Source organism: Oncorhynchus kisutch, linkage group LG2, assembly GCF_002021735.2.
Source record: "Oncorhynchus kisutch isolate 150728-3 linkage group LG2, Okis_V2, whole genome shotgun sequence".
Classification (NCBI taxonomy): Eukaryota; Metazoa; Chordata; class Actinopteri; order Salmoniformes; family Salmonidae; genus Oncorhynchus; species Oncorhynchus kisutch.
The window spans coordinates 15,098,163-15,114,379 of NC_034175.2; the positions used below are offsets into that span (position 1 = coordinate 15,098,163).

At 43.2% G+C, this 16,217-nt stretch overlaps 1 protein-coding gene across 3 annotated transcripts in view; it reads left to right on the forward strand.

Annotated features, from left to right (window-relative positions):
- LOC109901902 (FAST kinase domain-containing protein 4) overlaps positions 1–16,217 on the forward strand; it is a 47,067-nt gene that overhangs the window by 20,590 nt on the left and 10,260 nt on the right. The window contains exons 1-5 of one of the 3 annotated variants that reach the window (XM_020497914.2): positions 8,895–8,988; positions 9,384–9,744; positions 10,344–10,859; positions 11,099–11,419; positions 14,832–15,006. In XM_020497914.2, the coding sequence (XP_020353503.2) occupies positions 10,446–10,859; positions 11,099–11,419; positions 14,832–15,006 (910 nt within the window). In that variant the 5' untranslated portion in view covers positions 8,895–8,988; positions 9,384–9,744; positions 10,344–10,445. Of the gene's footprint in view, positions 1–8,886; positions 8,989–9,383; positions 9,745–10,343; positions 10,860–11,098; positions 11,420–14,831; positions 15,007–16,217 lie in introns of those variants that run through there. The other 2 variants (XM_031788440.1, XM_031788438.1) reach the window with 2 other exon arrangements.

A 16,217-nucleotide genomic window follows, 5' to 3' on the forward strand; every position in this document is an offset into this window, starting at 1 on the left:
CATCATTCCAGAGAACGCATTTCCACTGCTCCAGAGTCCAATGGCGGAGAGCTCTACAAATCAAATCACATTTTATTAGTCACATATGCCAAATACAACAGGTTTGGTTGGGTTGTGTATCGGAGGACGCATGACTTTCAACCTTCGTCTCTCCCGAGCGCGTACGGGAGTTATAGCGATGAGACAAGATAGTAGCTACTAAAACAATTGGATACCACGAAATTGGGGAGAAAAAAATGGGTAAATTAAAAAAATATATATATAATAATAAAATAACAATAGCGAGACTATATACAGGGGGGTACCGGTACTTTTATTTATTTTTTATTTCACCTTTATTTAACCAGGTAGGCTAGTTGAGAACAAGTTCTCATTTGCAACTGCGACCTGGCCAAGATAAAGCATAGCAGTGTGAGCATACAACAAAGAGTTACACATGGAGTAAACAATTAACAAGTCAATAACACAGTAGAAAACAAAGGGGGGGTCTATATACAATGTGTGCAAAAGGCATGAGGAGGTAGGCAAATAATTACAATTTTGCAGATTAACACTGGAGTGATAAATTATCAGATGGTCATGTACAGGTAGAGATATTGGTGTGCAAAAGAGCAGAAAAGTAAATAAATAAAAACAGTATGGGGATGAGGTAGGTGAAAAGGGTGGGCTATTTACCAATAGACTATGTACAGCTGCAGCGATCGGTTAGCTGCTCAGATAGCTGATGTTTGAAGTTGGTGAGGGAGATAAAAGTCTCCAACTTCAGCGATTTTTGCAATTCGTTCCAGTCACAGGCAGCAGAGTACTGGAACGAAAGGCGGCCAAATGAGGTGTTGGCTTTAGGGATGATCAGTGAGATACACCTGCTGGAGCGCGTGCTACGGATGGGTGTTGCCATCGTGACCAGTGAGCTGAGATAAGGCAGAGCTTTACCTAGCATAGACTTGTAGATGACCTGGAGCCAGTGGGTCTGGCGACGAATATGTAGCGAGGGCCAGCCGACTAGAGCATACAAGTCGCAGTGGTGGGTGGTATAAGGTGCTTTAGTGACAAAACGGATGGCACTGTGATAGACTGCATCCAGTTTGCTGAGTAGAGTGTTGGAAGCCATTTTGTAGATGACATCGCCGAAGTCGAGGATCGGTAGGATAGTCAGTTTTACTAGGGTAAGCTTGGCGGCTTGAGTGAAGGAGGCTTTGTTGCGGAATAGAAAGCCGACTCTTGATTTGATTTTCGATTGGAGATGTTTGATATGAGTCTGGAAGGAGAGTTTGCAGTCTAGCCAGACACCTAGGTACTTATAGACGTCCACATATTCTAGGTCGGAACCATCCAGGGTGGTGATGCTAGTCGGGCATGCAGGTGCAGGCAGCGACCGGTTGAAAAGCATGCATTTGGTTTTACTAGCGTTTAAGAGCAGTTGGAGGCCACGGAAGGAGTGTTGTATGGCATTGAAGCTTGTTTGGAGGTTAGATAGCACAGTGTCCAAAGACGGGCCGAAAGTATATAGAATGGTGTCGTCTGCGTAGAGGTGGATCAGGGAATCGCCTGCAGCAAGAGCAACATCATTGATATACACAGAGAAAAGAGTCGGCCCGAGAATTGAACCCTGTGGCACCCCCATAGAGACTGCCAGAGGACCGGACAGCATGCCCTCCGATTTGACACACTGAACTCTGTCTGCAAAGTAATTGGTGAACCAGGCAAGGCAGTCATCCGAAAAACCGAGGCTACTGAGTCTGCCGATAAGAATATGGTGATTGACAGAGTCGAAAGCCTTGGCAAGGTCGATGAAGACGGCTGCACAGTACTGTCTTTTATCGATGGTGGTTATGATATCATTTAGTACCTTGAGTGTGGCTGAGGTGCACCCATGACCGGCTCGGAAACCAGATTGCATAGCGGAGAAGGTACGGTGGGATTCGAGATGGTCAGTGACCTGTTTGTTGACTTGGCTTTCGAAGACCTTAGATAGGCAGGGCAGGATGGATATAGGTCTGTAACAGTTTGGGTCCAGGGTGTCTCCCCCTTTGAAGAGGGGGATGACTGCGGCAGCTTTCCAATCCTTGGGGATCTCAGACGAGATGAAAGAGAGGTTGAACAGGCTGGTAATAGGGGTTGCGACAATGGTGGCAGATAGTTTCAGAAATAGAGGGTCCAGATTGTCAAGCCCAGCTGATTTGTACGGGTCCAGGTTTTGCAGCTCTTTCAGAACATCTGCTATCTGGATTTGGGTAAAGGAGAACCTGGAGAGGCTTGGGCGAGGAGCTGCGGGGGGGGCGGAGCTGTTGGCCGAGGTTGAAGTAGCCAGGCGGAAGGCATGGCCAGCCGTTGAGAAATGCTTATTGAAGTTTTCGATAATCATGGATTTATCAGTGGTGACCGTGTTACCTAGCCTCAGTGCAGTGGGCAGCTGGGAGGAGGTGCTCTTGTTCTCCATGGACTTCACAGTGTCCCAGAACTTTTTGGAGTTGGAGCTACAGGATGTAAACTTCTGCCTGAAGAAGCTGGCCTTAGCTTTCCTGACTGACTGCGTGTATTGGTTCCGGACTTCCCTGAACAGTTGCATATCACGGGGACTATTCGATGCTATTGCAGTCCGCCACAGGATGTTTTTGTGCTGGTCGAGGGCAGTCAGGTCTGGGGTGAACCAAGGGCTGTATCTGTTCTTAGTTCTGCATTTTTTGAACGGAGCATGCTTATCTAAAATGGTGAGGAAGTTACTTTTAAAGAATGACCAGGCATCCTCAACTGACGGGATGAGGTCAATGTCCTTCCAGGATACCCGGGCCAGGTCGATTAGAAAGGCCTGCTCACAGAAGTGTTTTAGGGAGCGTTTGACAGTGATGAGGGGTGGTCGTTTGACTGCGGCTCCGTAGCGGATACAGGCAATGAGGCAGTGATCGCTGAGATCCTGGTTGAAGACAGCGGAGGTGTATTTGGAGGGCCAGTTGGTCAGGATGACGTCTATGAGGGTGCCCTTGTTTACAGAGTTAGGGTTGTACCTGGTGGGTTCCTTGATGATTTGTGTGAGATTGAGGGCATCTAGCTTAGATTGTAGGACTGGCGGGGTGTTAAGCATATCCCAGTTTAGGTCACCTAACAGAACAAACTCTGAAGCTAGATGGGGGGCGATCAATTCACAAATGGTGTCCAGGGCACAGCTGGGAGCTGAGGGGGGTCGGTAGCAGGCGGCAACCGTGAGAGACTTATTTCTGGAGAGAGTAATTTTCAAAATTAGTAGTTCGAACTGTTTGGGTATGGACCTGGAAAGTATGACATTACTTTTCAGGTTATCTCTGCAGTAAACTGCAACTCCTCCCCCTTTGGCAGTTCTATCTTGACGGAAGATGTTATAGTTGGGTATGGAAATCTCTGAATTTTTGGTGGCCTTCCTGAGCCAGGATTCAGACACAGCAAGGACATCAGGGTTAGCAGAGTGTGCTAAAGCAGTGAGTAAGACAAACTTAGGGAGGAGGCTTCTGATGTTGACATGCATGAAACCAAGGCTTTTTCGATCACAGAAGTCAACAAATGAGGGTGCCTGGGGACATGCAGGGCAGAGTCAATGTGTGGGGGCACCGGTTAGTTGAGGTAATATGTACATGTAGGTAGAGTTATTGAAGTGATTATGCATAGATGATAACAACAGAGAGTAGCAGCGGTGTAAAAGAGGGGGGGGGGGGTTAATGCAAATAGTCTGGGCAGCCATTTGGTTAGATGTTCAGGAGTCTTATGGCTTGGGGGTAGAAGCTGTTTAGAAGCCTCTTGGACCTAGACTTGGCGGTCCGGTACCGCTTGCCTTGCGGTAGCAGAGAGAACAGTCTATGACTAGGGTGGCTGGAGTCTTTGACCATTTTTAGGGCCTTCCTCTGACACCGCCTGGTATAGAGGTCCTGGATTGCAGGAAGCTTGGCCCCAGTGATGTACCGGGCTGTTCGCACTACCCTCTGTCATGCAACCAGGCAGTCATGCAACCAATCAGGATGCTCTCGATGGTGCAGCTGTAGGACCTTTTTTGAGGATCTGAGGACCCATGCTAAATCTTTTCAGTCTCCTGAGGGGGAATAGGTTTGGTCGTGCTATCTTCACAACTTTCTGGGTGTGCTTGAACCATGTTAGTTTGTTGGTGATGTGGACACAAAGGAACTTGAAGCTCTCAACCTGCTCCACTGCAGCTCCGTCGATGAGAATGGGGGCGTGCTTGATCCTCTTTTTCCTGGAGTTCACATTCATCTCCTTTGTCTTGATCAAATTGAAGGAAAGGTTGTTGTCCTGGCTTTCTCAGGCCTGTCCCTGAGAAAGCAGTATATCATTCGCGTCGGGCTCGTCAGACTCGTTATGGAATAAAAGTCCGTGGTGAGTAATCTCTGTCCTGATGTCCAGAAGTTATTTTCGGTCATAAGACACGATAGTGACAACATTATGTACAAAATAAGTAAAAAAATAAGTTACAAACAACGCAAATAAACAAACAAAAAAACACAATCGGTTTGGGACATGTAAAACGTCAGCCTTCTCCAGCGCCATTTTTTCGTATCTCCAGCAGACATTTGGCATTGCCCATGGTGATGTTAGGCTTGTGTGCGGCTGCTCGGCCATGGAAACCCATTTCATGAACCACACAACGAACAGTTATTGTGTTGATTTGCTTCCAGAGGCAGTTTGGAACTCGGTAGTGAGTGTTGCAACCGAGGACAGATATTTGTATGCGCTACGCATTTAAAAAGAGAGGGAGAGAGAGACACAGCTGCATGTGAGCTCTCACATTTTTCAACATGTTTTTTGAGAAGGAGTAACTCTGCAAGATCATGGTTGAACCATCTGGGTCAGATAGTTAAGACTCATTCTTCTTTAAGGTTGCTGTCCCTATCATCGCCAAGCCTATCTCTGAACTTTTTAACCCGTCTCTCCTTTCTGGGGAGGTTCCCATTGCTTGGAAGGCAGCCACGGTTAGTCCTTTATTTAAAGGGGGAGATCAAGCTGATCCTAACTGTTAAATGCTTATTTGCCCTGTTTATCAAAAGTGTTGGAAAAACTTGTCAATAATCAACAGACTGGCTTTCTTGATGTCTATAGTATTCTCTCCGGTATGCAATCTGGTTTCTGCTCAGGTTATGGATGTGTCATTGCAACCTTACAGGTCTTCAATGATGTCACCATTGCCCTTGATTCTAAGCAATGTTGTGCTGCTATTTTTATTGACTTGGTCAAAGCATTTGATACGCTAGACCATTCCATTCTTGTGGGCCGGCTAAGGAGCATTGGTGTCTCTGAGGGGTCTTTGGCCTGGTTTGCGAACTACCTCTCTCAAAGAGTGCAGTGTATGAAGTCAGAACATGCGCTGTCTCAGCCACTGCCTGTCACCAAGGGAGTACCCCAAGGCTTGATCCTAATCCCCACGCTCTTCTCAATTTACATCAACAACATAGTTCAGGCAGTAGGAAGCTCTCTCACCCCTTTGTATGCAGATGATACAGTCTTACACTCAGCTGGCCAATCCCCAGATTTGTGTTAAACGCTCTACAACAAAGCTTTCTTAGTGTCCAACAAGCTTTCTCTGCCCTTAACTTTGTTCTGAACACCTCCAAAACAAACATCATATGGTTTGGTAAGAAGAATGCCCCTCTCCCCACAGGTGTGATTACTACCTCTGAGGGTTTAGAGCTTGAGGTAGTCACCTCATACAAGTACTTGGGAGTATGGCTAGACGGTACACTGTCCTTCTCTCAGCGTCTAGATGTACTTTACCATTCGGCCATCAGATTTGCCACCAATGCTCCTTATAGGACACATCACTGCACTCTATAATCCTCTGTAAACTGGTCATCTCTGTATACCCGTCGCAAGACACACTTGTTGATTCTTACTTATAAAACTCTTAGGCCTCTTGGCACAGCGGTTGCATTAAAGAGAGGTATACAGTGCCTTGCGAAAGTATTCGGCCCCCTTGAACTTTGCGACCTTTTGCCACATTTCAAGCTTCAAACATAAAGATATAAAACTGTATTTTTTTTGTGAAGAATCAACAACAAGTGGGACACAATCATGAAGTGGAACGACATTTATTGGATATTTCAAACTTTTTTAACAAATCAAAAACTGAAAAATTGGGCGTGCAAAATTATTCAGCCCCTTTACTTTCAGTGCAGCAAACTCTGTCCAGAAGTTCAGTGAGGATCTCTGAATGATCCAATGTTGACCTAAATGACTAATGATGATAAATACAATCCACCTGTGTGTAATCAAGTCTCCATATAAATGCACCTGCACTGTGATAGTCTCAGAGGTCCGTTAAAAGCGCAGAGAGCATCATGAAGAACAAGGAACACACCAGGCAGGTCCGAGATACTGTTGTGAAGAAGTTTAAAGCCGGATTTGGATACAAAAAGATTTCCCAAGCTTTAAACATCCCAATGAGCACTGTGCAAGCAATAATATTGAAATGGAAGGAGTATCAGACCACTGCAAATCTACCAAGACCTGGCCGTCCCTCTAAACTTTCAGCTCATACAAGGAGAAGACTGATCAGAGATGCAGCCAAGAGGCCCATGATCACTCTGGATGAACTGCAGAGATCTACAGCTGAGGTGGGAGACTCTGTCCATAGGACAACAATCAGTCGTATATTGCACAAATCTGGCCTTTATGGAAGAGTGGCAAGAAGAAAGACATTTCTTAAAGATATGTGTTGTTTGAAGTTTGCCACAAGCCACCTGGGAGACACACCAAACATGTGGAAGAAGGTGCTCTGGTCAGATGAAACCAAAATTGAACTTTTTGGCAACAATGCAAAACGTTATGTTTGGCGTAAAAGCAACACAGCTCATCACCCTGACCACACCATCCCCACTGTCAAACATGGTGGTGGCAGCATCATGGTTTGGGCCTGCTTTTCTTCAGCAGGGACAGGGAAGATGGTTAAAATTGATGGGAAGATGGATGGAGCCAAATACAGGACCATTCTGGAAGAAAACCTGATGGAGTCTGCGAAAGACCTGAGACTGGGACGGAGATTTGTCTTCCAACAAGACAATGATCCAAAACATAAAGCAAAATTTACAATGGAATGGTTCAAAAATAAACATATCCAGGTGTTAGAATGGCCAAGTCAAAGTCCAGACCTGAATCCAATCGAGAATCTGTGGAAAGAACTGAAAACTGCTGTTCACAAATGCTCTCCATCCAACCTCACTGAGCTCGAGCTGTTTTGCAAGGAGGAATGGGAAAAAAATTCAGTCTCTCGATGTGCAAAACTGATAGAGACATACCCCATGCGACTTACAGCTGTAATCGCAGCAAAAGGTGGCGCTACAAAGTATTAACTTAAGGGGGCTGAATAATTTTGCACGCCCAATTCTTCAGTTTTTGATTTGTTAAAAAAGTTGTAAATATCCAATAAATGTCGTTCCACTTCATGATTGTGTCCCACTTGTTGTTGATTCTTCACAAAAAATACAGTTTTATATCTTTATGTTTGAAGCCTGAAATGTGGCAAAAGGTCGCAAAGTTCAAGGGGGCCAAATACTTTCGCAAGGCACTGTATCTATATTTCCATATCTAACAATTGTATTTTCATCTACATTTATAATGAGTTTTTCTGTAAAATTATGTGGCTCTCTGTAATATCACCGGATGTTTTTGGAACGTGCCAATGTATACTGAGATTTTTAAAATATAAATATGAACTTTATCAAACAAAACATACATGTATTTGTGTAACATGAAGTCCTATGAGTGTCATCTGATGAAGATTATCAAAGGTTAGTGATGAATTTTATCTCTATTTGTGCTTTTTGTGATTCCTCTCTGGCTGGAAAAATGGCTGTGTTTTTCTGTGAGTTGGTGGGGACCAAACATATTCGTTTGTGGTGCTTTCGCTGTGAAGCCTATTTGAAATCTGACACTGTGGTGGGATTAACAACAAGATTACCTTTAAAACAGTATAAGATACATGTATGTTTGAGGAATCTTAATTTTGAGATTTCTGTTGTTTTGAATTTGGCGCCCTGCACTTTCACTGGCTGTTGTCATATCGATCCCGTTAACGGGATTGCAGCCCTAAGAAGTTTTAAACCAGGCACACGTGAGACGTTTTACAGTTTTGAGACTATGAAATGTGTTTCAAAACATTTACTAAATTTCAATTGAGAGACTTAGCGAACACTTCTTAATGGGCTGTTAGCTGTGTATTCAGTGGTGGAGAAAATACCATATTGTCATACTTCAGTGCAAGTAAAGATACCTCAATAGAAAATGACTCAAGTAAAAGTGAATGTCACCCAGTAAAATAGTACTAGAGTAAAATGTAAAAAGTATTTGGTTTTAAATATACTTAAGAATCAAAAGTAAAAGTATAAATCATTTCAAATTCCTTATATTAAGCAAACCAGACGGCTTTATTTTTTGTTTTTTAAATTTACGGATCTCCAACAGTCAGACATAATTTACAAACAAAGCCTGTGTGTTTAGTGTGTCCGCCCGACCAGAGGCAGTAGGGATGACCGGGGATGTTTTCTTGATAAATGCATGTATTGGACCATTTGCCTGTCCTGCTAAGCATTCAAAATGTAAAGTGTTCTTTTGGGTGTCATGGAAAATGTATGGAGTAAAAAATACACTATTTTCTTTATGAATGTAGTGAAGAAAAAGTAAAAGTTGTCAAAAATATAAATAGTAAAGTACAGATACCCCAAAATCCTACTTATGTAGTACTTTTAAGTATTTGTACTTTTAAGTACTTTTGTGCTGGCGTCTTGTTAGAAGGTAACAGATGATTTTATTACAGTGGTTAAAATGGATTTTCATTGTGTTCCATGATGTTTATTGCTCCCTAGTGGAGCTTTCTGGTACTTAGAAAGACTGTACGGAAACAGGAAGTAGAGTAGTCTTTCTGCACGCAGAGAAGCAGCTAGAAACAACGCTACGGTGCAGGTCTTTCAGTGCAGTTATTTCTTGTCACGCTTCAGCCTCGGAAAATATTTGTTTGTAAGTTAGATTCAAGCATATTGCTAGTGATGATAATCTTGTTATTGATATAATTGCTTACTTATCAATGTTAGTTGGTTGCATTTACTCACACAAATTGCCTTTCCTTTCATGTATGACGTCAGCTGTATTACTTTGCTCGTGCGTCATGTAAACGAATTGTAAAACATACAATACTGTAGTTTTGTTACTGTTTCTAGTGTAATATGCTTTGTTATTGTACAGAGGTGGTTGCACATTATTAGAGTAATTAAAGGAGTTAGACAATTACCATATGAGTAACAATTAGCTATATGGTTTGGCATCATGCCAGATGCATGGTACTTTGGCACGTGCTTTGTATTTATGCAACTGTGAATTGACTACTAAAGTATATTCTTTTCTGTATTTTGCAGTTTCACAACATAAACGTTTTCAATATATTCATTCAAGAAAAGTTACGCCTTGGGAGTTTTATTGAAGACTTAGTTAACTATCTGTATAGTTTTGCATGGGAACGCAATTGAAAGGCAGAATAACTTTACACCACTGTGTGTAGCTAATTCTATGGGTTCCGCGCATAGACATCAAGACCAGGTTCTGCAATAAAAAAAATACGATCTAAAGTGCCTTGAAACAAGTGGACCAATCGCAGCTTCGTCCGACAATCATGTGACACTGGTAGCTTTGAGGTCATTTTCTTGCGACTATTGCTGACAGCTCCATGTGAATGTCGCCTTCGTTTTCTACCACTAGCTTTCTATCTTATTTATCAAGGTAAGAACAGGCCTTTAAATATATAAATGGCAACTACATGTATTTATATGTCTACCTAAGACCTGTCACAGGTGTAGTTGTGAATGCAGAGAATGTTGCCAGTCTGAGTTTCATAATTGTAATAGCTAGAACGGCAGAAACCCTAGTCGGCAAGGTCAGAATACGCTTGATGGCAGCTCAGCTTTTGAGACTGAAATGTTGCTAGTGACGTTAGTGGACTGAGCTGAATTATGACTACTTGCCACAACCATGTCTATTCATTGATTTCCTGCAAATATTTTGTTTGTAGTAGTACAGGCTACACGATTGTTGACACGATGTTATGTTACACAACACAATCCCCTCGTTACTGTTACTAATTGCTAAAGCGTCTCAAGATAGCTAGGGTAAGCTTGTTGACAGCAGTCCATGACCGGCAGACTACGGAGAATAAGAACATATAGTCCTTATCATAAAGTTGCACATGAAGGGGTTGTTTGGGCATAGCAACATGTGATCGTAGGTTCAGGAACAAAAAATAAATAATGAGAACCACAGTGATATTCACTCTCTTGAATTAACTCTCTCTCTCTTTCTTTTTCTCTATTGCTCGCTCTCAGGTGTTAGCACGGTAACTCTGGCTGCTGTGTTGTGAATACGTGTCTCGCTTCTCTCTGGCCTGGTGCTGCTCTCTCTGGTCTCGTGCTGCTCTCTGTTTCTCCATGACCAGCCGTCTGCTGGGCCGATGTGCCCGTCTCCTCCCCAGGCCTCCCCAGGCCTCAGCCGCCGCTGCCCTCCTGCCAACCCCTGCAGCTGGGCCAGCAGAGCCACTGTGGGCCCAGGCCTGGCGGCAGCCTGTGTTAAGGGGGCTATGTGAGGGCAGGAGTTTGGTCAAAGAGGAGTATCCCATCGAGCCCAAACGCACCCAGCTGGATGAGCTCTTAGAGAGGGCCCAATCTCCACAGGATGTCCTGCAGGCATGGGCGGCACAAGGAGGAAAGGCCAATCAGGCAGCTAAGGCTCTGGTTCAGCTTGTCAGATTGGCTGGGAGAGAGAAAGGTGGGGCTAAAATGGACCAATTTGAGCTGCTGAATGATCCTAGACTGCTAGACATACTGGACACGGTTACTGCACAGGTAGGAGAGGGTGTTGTAAGAAGGGTCAGGGGATAGGTAGGATGAGGAAAGTTGAGGGTAGATAAGTGGAGGGCTGAGAGGGGATGAAGATGGGTAAGGAGTGATGAAAGCAAGAGACATGGGGCAGGTTACAGTTAGGGCAGAAGGCAGCTCAAAATATTCACTAAACCTTTCGGTGCTCTCTGAGAGTTTCTTTGAGTGTGTAAATTGACAGTGTGTGCGTGTATCTCTTACCCCAGGTAGCGTCGGTGTGGAATGGTACGCTGGTCTCTCTGCTGCGCTCCCTCTCTGCTCTGGGTGTTCCTCCTACAGCTGCAGTACAACGCTCCATCCAGACAGAGGTGCTGTGGCGTGTACGCAGGCTCTCCTACAAACAGCTGGCTTTCTTGGCAGACTGGGGAGCAGGGCGGAAGGGTCAGATGGAGGTGTCGCTGGTGAGTGCAGCGCTAAAACAGCTGGAGCTCCGCTGGACTGAGATCGCTGACGCTAGAACAGTCAGTACCCTGATGGCTAGGGCTGGACACCTCAGTCCTGCACTGATGGACAGACTGGAGGATAAGGTAACAAGCACTACTACCCCCACACTACACATACTAAGTTATCAAAAATTTATTTGGACAGTGAATAAAAATACATTTAAATTGTCGCTATACTCCAGCATTTTAGATTTGAGACAGAATGTTTCAGATTAGGCGACAGGAAAGAATGTTAGCTTTTATTTTAGGGTATTTTCATACATATCTATTTTACTGTTTAGAAATGAAGCACCTTATGTATCTAGTCCCTCTAATTGAAAGTCATAAGTATTTGGACAAATTGACTTAGTTTATTAAACTAGTCAAGTTTAGTACTATTTGTCACCATATTCCTTGCACGCAATGATTAGGGATGGGCATTTGCCATTTTTTGACTGTTCAAATATCCTATATTTATTTTCTGAGTACTCAAAGGAATTTAAAAATATATATTTTTAGAACACAAGAACTGCACTGGAAACAAATGTGCGCATTTATCTATAGGCCTATGCCAACAGTGCTCGACAAAGCCAAATGTATCATAACCATTACAGATAACAAATCCTAATTGCTAAATTGCCCCATATACACAGTATTCAGTCAATAAAAAAGCAAGTGCCATTTAAGATGAATTTATTGAAACCTTAATATCAACTGGTAATATTATATTGTGGAACATGATCTTCAAAAAGGCAGTAACCTCAGCAGTGATGCTTGCTTGTAGAAACATATGGCTGTGCAATGGCATAGGCTTGCTTGTTAATTTAGCAGACAAGATGCTCTTATTTCCCGAGCCCTTATCACAGAAGACACCTATATTATAGTAAAAAAAACATGATGTAATATAACAATAAAATTGAACAAAGTATTCAGACCCCTTTTTCCACATTTTGTTACATTTTAGAATAAAGCAGTAAAGTATTACATTGTTTTCCCCCCTCATCAATCTACACACAATAACAAAGCAAAAACAGATTTAGACATTTTTGATAATTTATAAAAAATTAACTGAAATATCAAATAAAATGGTATTTGTCATATGTGCCGAATACAACATGTATAGGTAGACCTTACTGTGAAATGCTTACTTACAAGCCCTTAATATCACATTTACATTGGTATTCAGACACTTAGTACTTTGTTGAAGCACCTTTGGCAGCGATTACAGCCTCGATTCTTCTTGGGTATGACGCTACAAGCTTGGCACGTGTATTTGTGGAGTTTCTCCAATTCTTCTCTGCAGATCCTGTCAAGCTCTGTCAGGTTGGATGGGGAGCATTGCTGCACAGCTATTTCAGGTCTCCAGAGATGTTCAATTGGGTTCATGTCCGGGTTCTGGCTGAGCCAGTCAAGGACATTCAGAGAATTATCCCGAAGCCACTCCTGCGTTGTCTTGGCTGTGTGCTTAGGGTCCTGTTGGAATGTGAACCTTTGCCCCAGTCTGAGGTCCTGAGCGCTCATGAGCAGGTTTTCATTTAGGATCTCTCTGTACTTTGCTCCGTTCATCTTTTTTATAAAAAAAAAAAAAAACGTTTTACCCCCCTTTTTCTCCCCAATTTCGTGGTATCCAATTGTTGTAGTAGCTACTATCTTGTCTCATCGCTACAACTCCCGTACGGGCTCGGGAGAGACGAAGGTTGAAAGTCATGCGTCCTCCGATACACAACCCAACCAGCCGTACTGCTTCTTAACGCAGAGCGCATCCAACCCGGAAGCCAGCCTGGCAACCTTGGTTAGCTCTCACTGCGCCCGGCCCGCCACAGGAGTCGCTGGTGCGCGATGAGACAAGGACATCCCTACCGACCAAGCCCTCCCTAACCCGGACGACACTAGGCCAATTGTGCGTCGCCCCACGGACCTCCCGTTCGCGGCCGGTTACGACAGAGCCTGGGCGCGAACCCAGGGACTCTGATGGCACAGTTGGCGCTGCAGTACAGTGCCCTTAACCACTGCACCACCCGGGAGGCCTGCTCCGTTCATCTTTGCCTAGATCCTGACTAGTCTGCTTATCCCTGCCGCAGAAAAACATCACCACATCGTGATGCTGCCACAACCATGCTTCACCAGACGGGATGCTTAGCATTCAGGTGAGAGTTTCATGAGACCAGAGCATTTTTTTCTCATGGTCTGAGAGTCTTTAGGTGCCTTTTGGCAGCTCTAAGTGGGTTGTCATGTGCCTTCTACTGAGGAGTGGTTTCTGTCTACCATAAAGGCCTGATTGGTGGAGTGCAGCACAGATGGTTGTCCTTCTGGAAGGTTCTCCCATCTCCACAGAGGAACTCTGGGGCTCTGTCAGAGTGACCATTGGGTTCTTGGTCACCTCCCTGATCAAGGCCCTCATTCCCTCGATTGCTCAGTTTGGCCGGGCAGCCATCTCTAGGAAGAGTTTTGGTGGTTCCAAACTTCTTCCATTTAAGAATGATAGAGGCCACTGTGTTCTTGGAGACCTTCAATGCTGCAGACATTTTTTGGTACCCTTCTCCAGATCTGTGCCTCGACACAATCCTGTCTCGGAGCTCTATGGACAATTCCTTAGACCTCATGGCTTGTTTTTTGCTCTTATGTGCACTGTCAACTATGGGACCTTATATAGACAAGTGTGTGCCTTTCCAAATCATGTCCAATCAATTGAATTTACCACAGGTGGACTCGAATCAAGTTGTAGAAACATCTCAAGGATGCACCTGAGCTCAATTCCGAGTCTTAGCAAAGGGTCTGAATACTTATTTACATAAGGTATCTGTTTTTTTTATTTTTTATAAATGTGCAAAAACGCCTATATTGGTTTTCGCTTTGTCATTATGGTGTGTGTGTGCATGCATGCATACATACATACAGTTGAAGTCGGAAGTTTACATACACTTAGGTTGGAGTCATTAAAACTTGTTTTTCAACCACTCCACAAATTTCTTGTTAACAACCTGTAGTTTTGGCAAGTCGGTTGGGAAATCTAGTTTGTGCATGACATAAGTAATTTTTCCAACAATTGTTTACAGACAGATTTCACTTATTCACTGTATCACAATTCCAGTGGGTCAGAAGTTTACATACACTAAGTTGACAGTGCCTTTAAACCTCTTGGAAAATTCCAGAAAATGATGTCATTGCTTTAGAAGCTTCTGATAGGCTAATTGACATAATTTGAGTCAATTGGAGGTGTACCTGTGGATGTATTTCAAGGCCTACTTGTGTCATGCCCAAAGTAGATGTCCTAACCGACTTTGCCAAAACTATAGTTTGTTAACGAGAAATGTGTGGACTGGTTGAAAAACGAGTTTTAATGACTGCAACCTAAGTGTATGTAAACTTCCGACTTCAACTGTACATATATAGCGGAGTGGAACTGTAATTGCCACCATCAACAAATCTATCTCAACCCAACACTCCTTTTCTTTTCTTTTGATTTTCTTTTCCTTTTATTTTCTCTGTCTCCCCCCTCTCTCTGTTCCCACCCCAGGCGTTAGAGCTAGCTGAAGGGTTTGGGGCGGAGGATATCCGCAGGGTGTCTGTGTCTCTGGCGTCTCAGGGACGCCGTTCGGTGCCTCTGCTCAGAGCTCTGTCCTACTACCTCCTACAGAAACCCTCAACAGACCTTTCCACACCGCTACTGTTGGACCTCGCCTACGCATATGGTACATAGACTCACTTGACTAAAATATTTCAGTTGTTGTGTATATTAAATTTGTTTTATTTAGAATGTATTATTTTATTTCATCTCCATATAGGTGCTGCCTATGCTGTCTGCCAAAATCAATCATGTTTAGTTCTTCAAAGTAAATAAGGCATACTGTTTTTTTTTTCTCTAGAGAAAATGTGCACATTGAGCTCAGAAAAAAACTGAACAAAATGGAATTCAAATAATTTAATCACTGTAGGTCAATAAGTTGTTTAAAAACCGAACAATAACCGAAATGTCTGTTAATTGCTCAGCAGTAATATATATATATATATATATATATATATATATATATATATACACACACATAAACTGGAGATGTAAAAGGATGTGCCACAGGGTTGAATGCTGGTACCATTGTTCTTCTCCATTTTTGTTAACAATATACCTAACAACAAACTACCTCCGGTCAACTGATATTTCAGCCGTGAATTTTTCTTTGTTCCAACAGATTTATAGGGGCATTGAAAGAAATGCCTGTGCCCTCAATTATCAAGGTGCATGTGCAAAAAAAGCCTCCTGTATTTCCATCTTCACGTGAATTATGGGGATTTGGGCCTGGTCTCGGGGAAGCTGTCGGACTCATTAAAGGAAAAATCTTTGTCCAGTTTAAGGAGAGTAATCTCTGTTCTGATGTCCAGAAGCTCTTTTTGGTCATAAGAGACGGTAGCAGCAACTTTATGTAAAAAATAAGTTACTAACAATGCAATAAAACGAACAAAATAGCACAGTTGGTTAGGAGCCCGTAAAATGGCAGCCATCCCCTCCGGAACCATTATATAAGTGTTCAATGATTTTTATATATATATACATGAATATATGAATGAAAACGTGTATATGACGGTTTGATAAATACCAATCATTTGAGGTGCACTCAAATCCTAGAATCTCCAAGTACGCCAGAATTTAGTAAGAAATGTTCGCACGGTTGATGAATGAGGCCCCTGGAATTTCAGCCTGTTCAGGTGGGATGGAACATTTGCCCCACATCATGATCTTAATATAATAGACCAATGACTGGTCATCTGGGTAAGTGGTGGACTCTAGACCATCCTATCAGCCAATCAGGGCTGTGTATGTAAATATCTTAAATGCCCACACAATCAGACATCATTTCAGGGGCCAAAGGAGGTTTAGGGAAATAAATTATAAAAAATATTTTCTGTA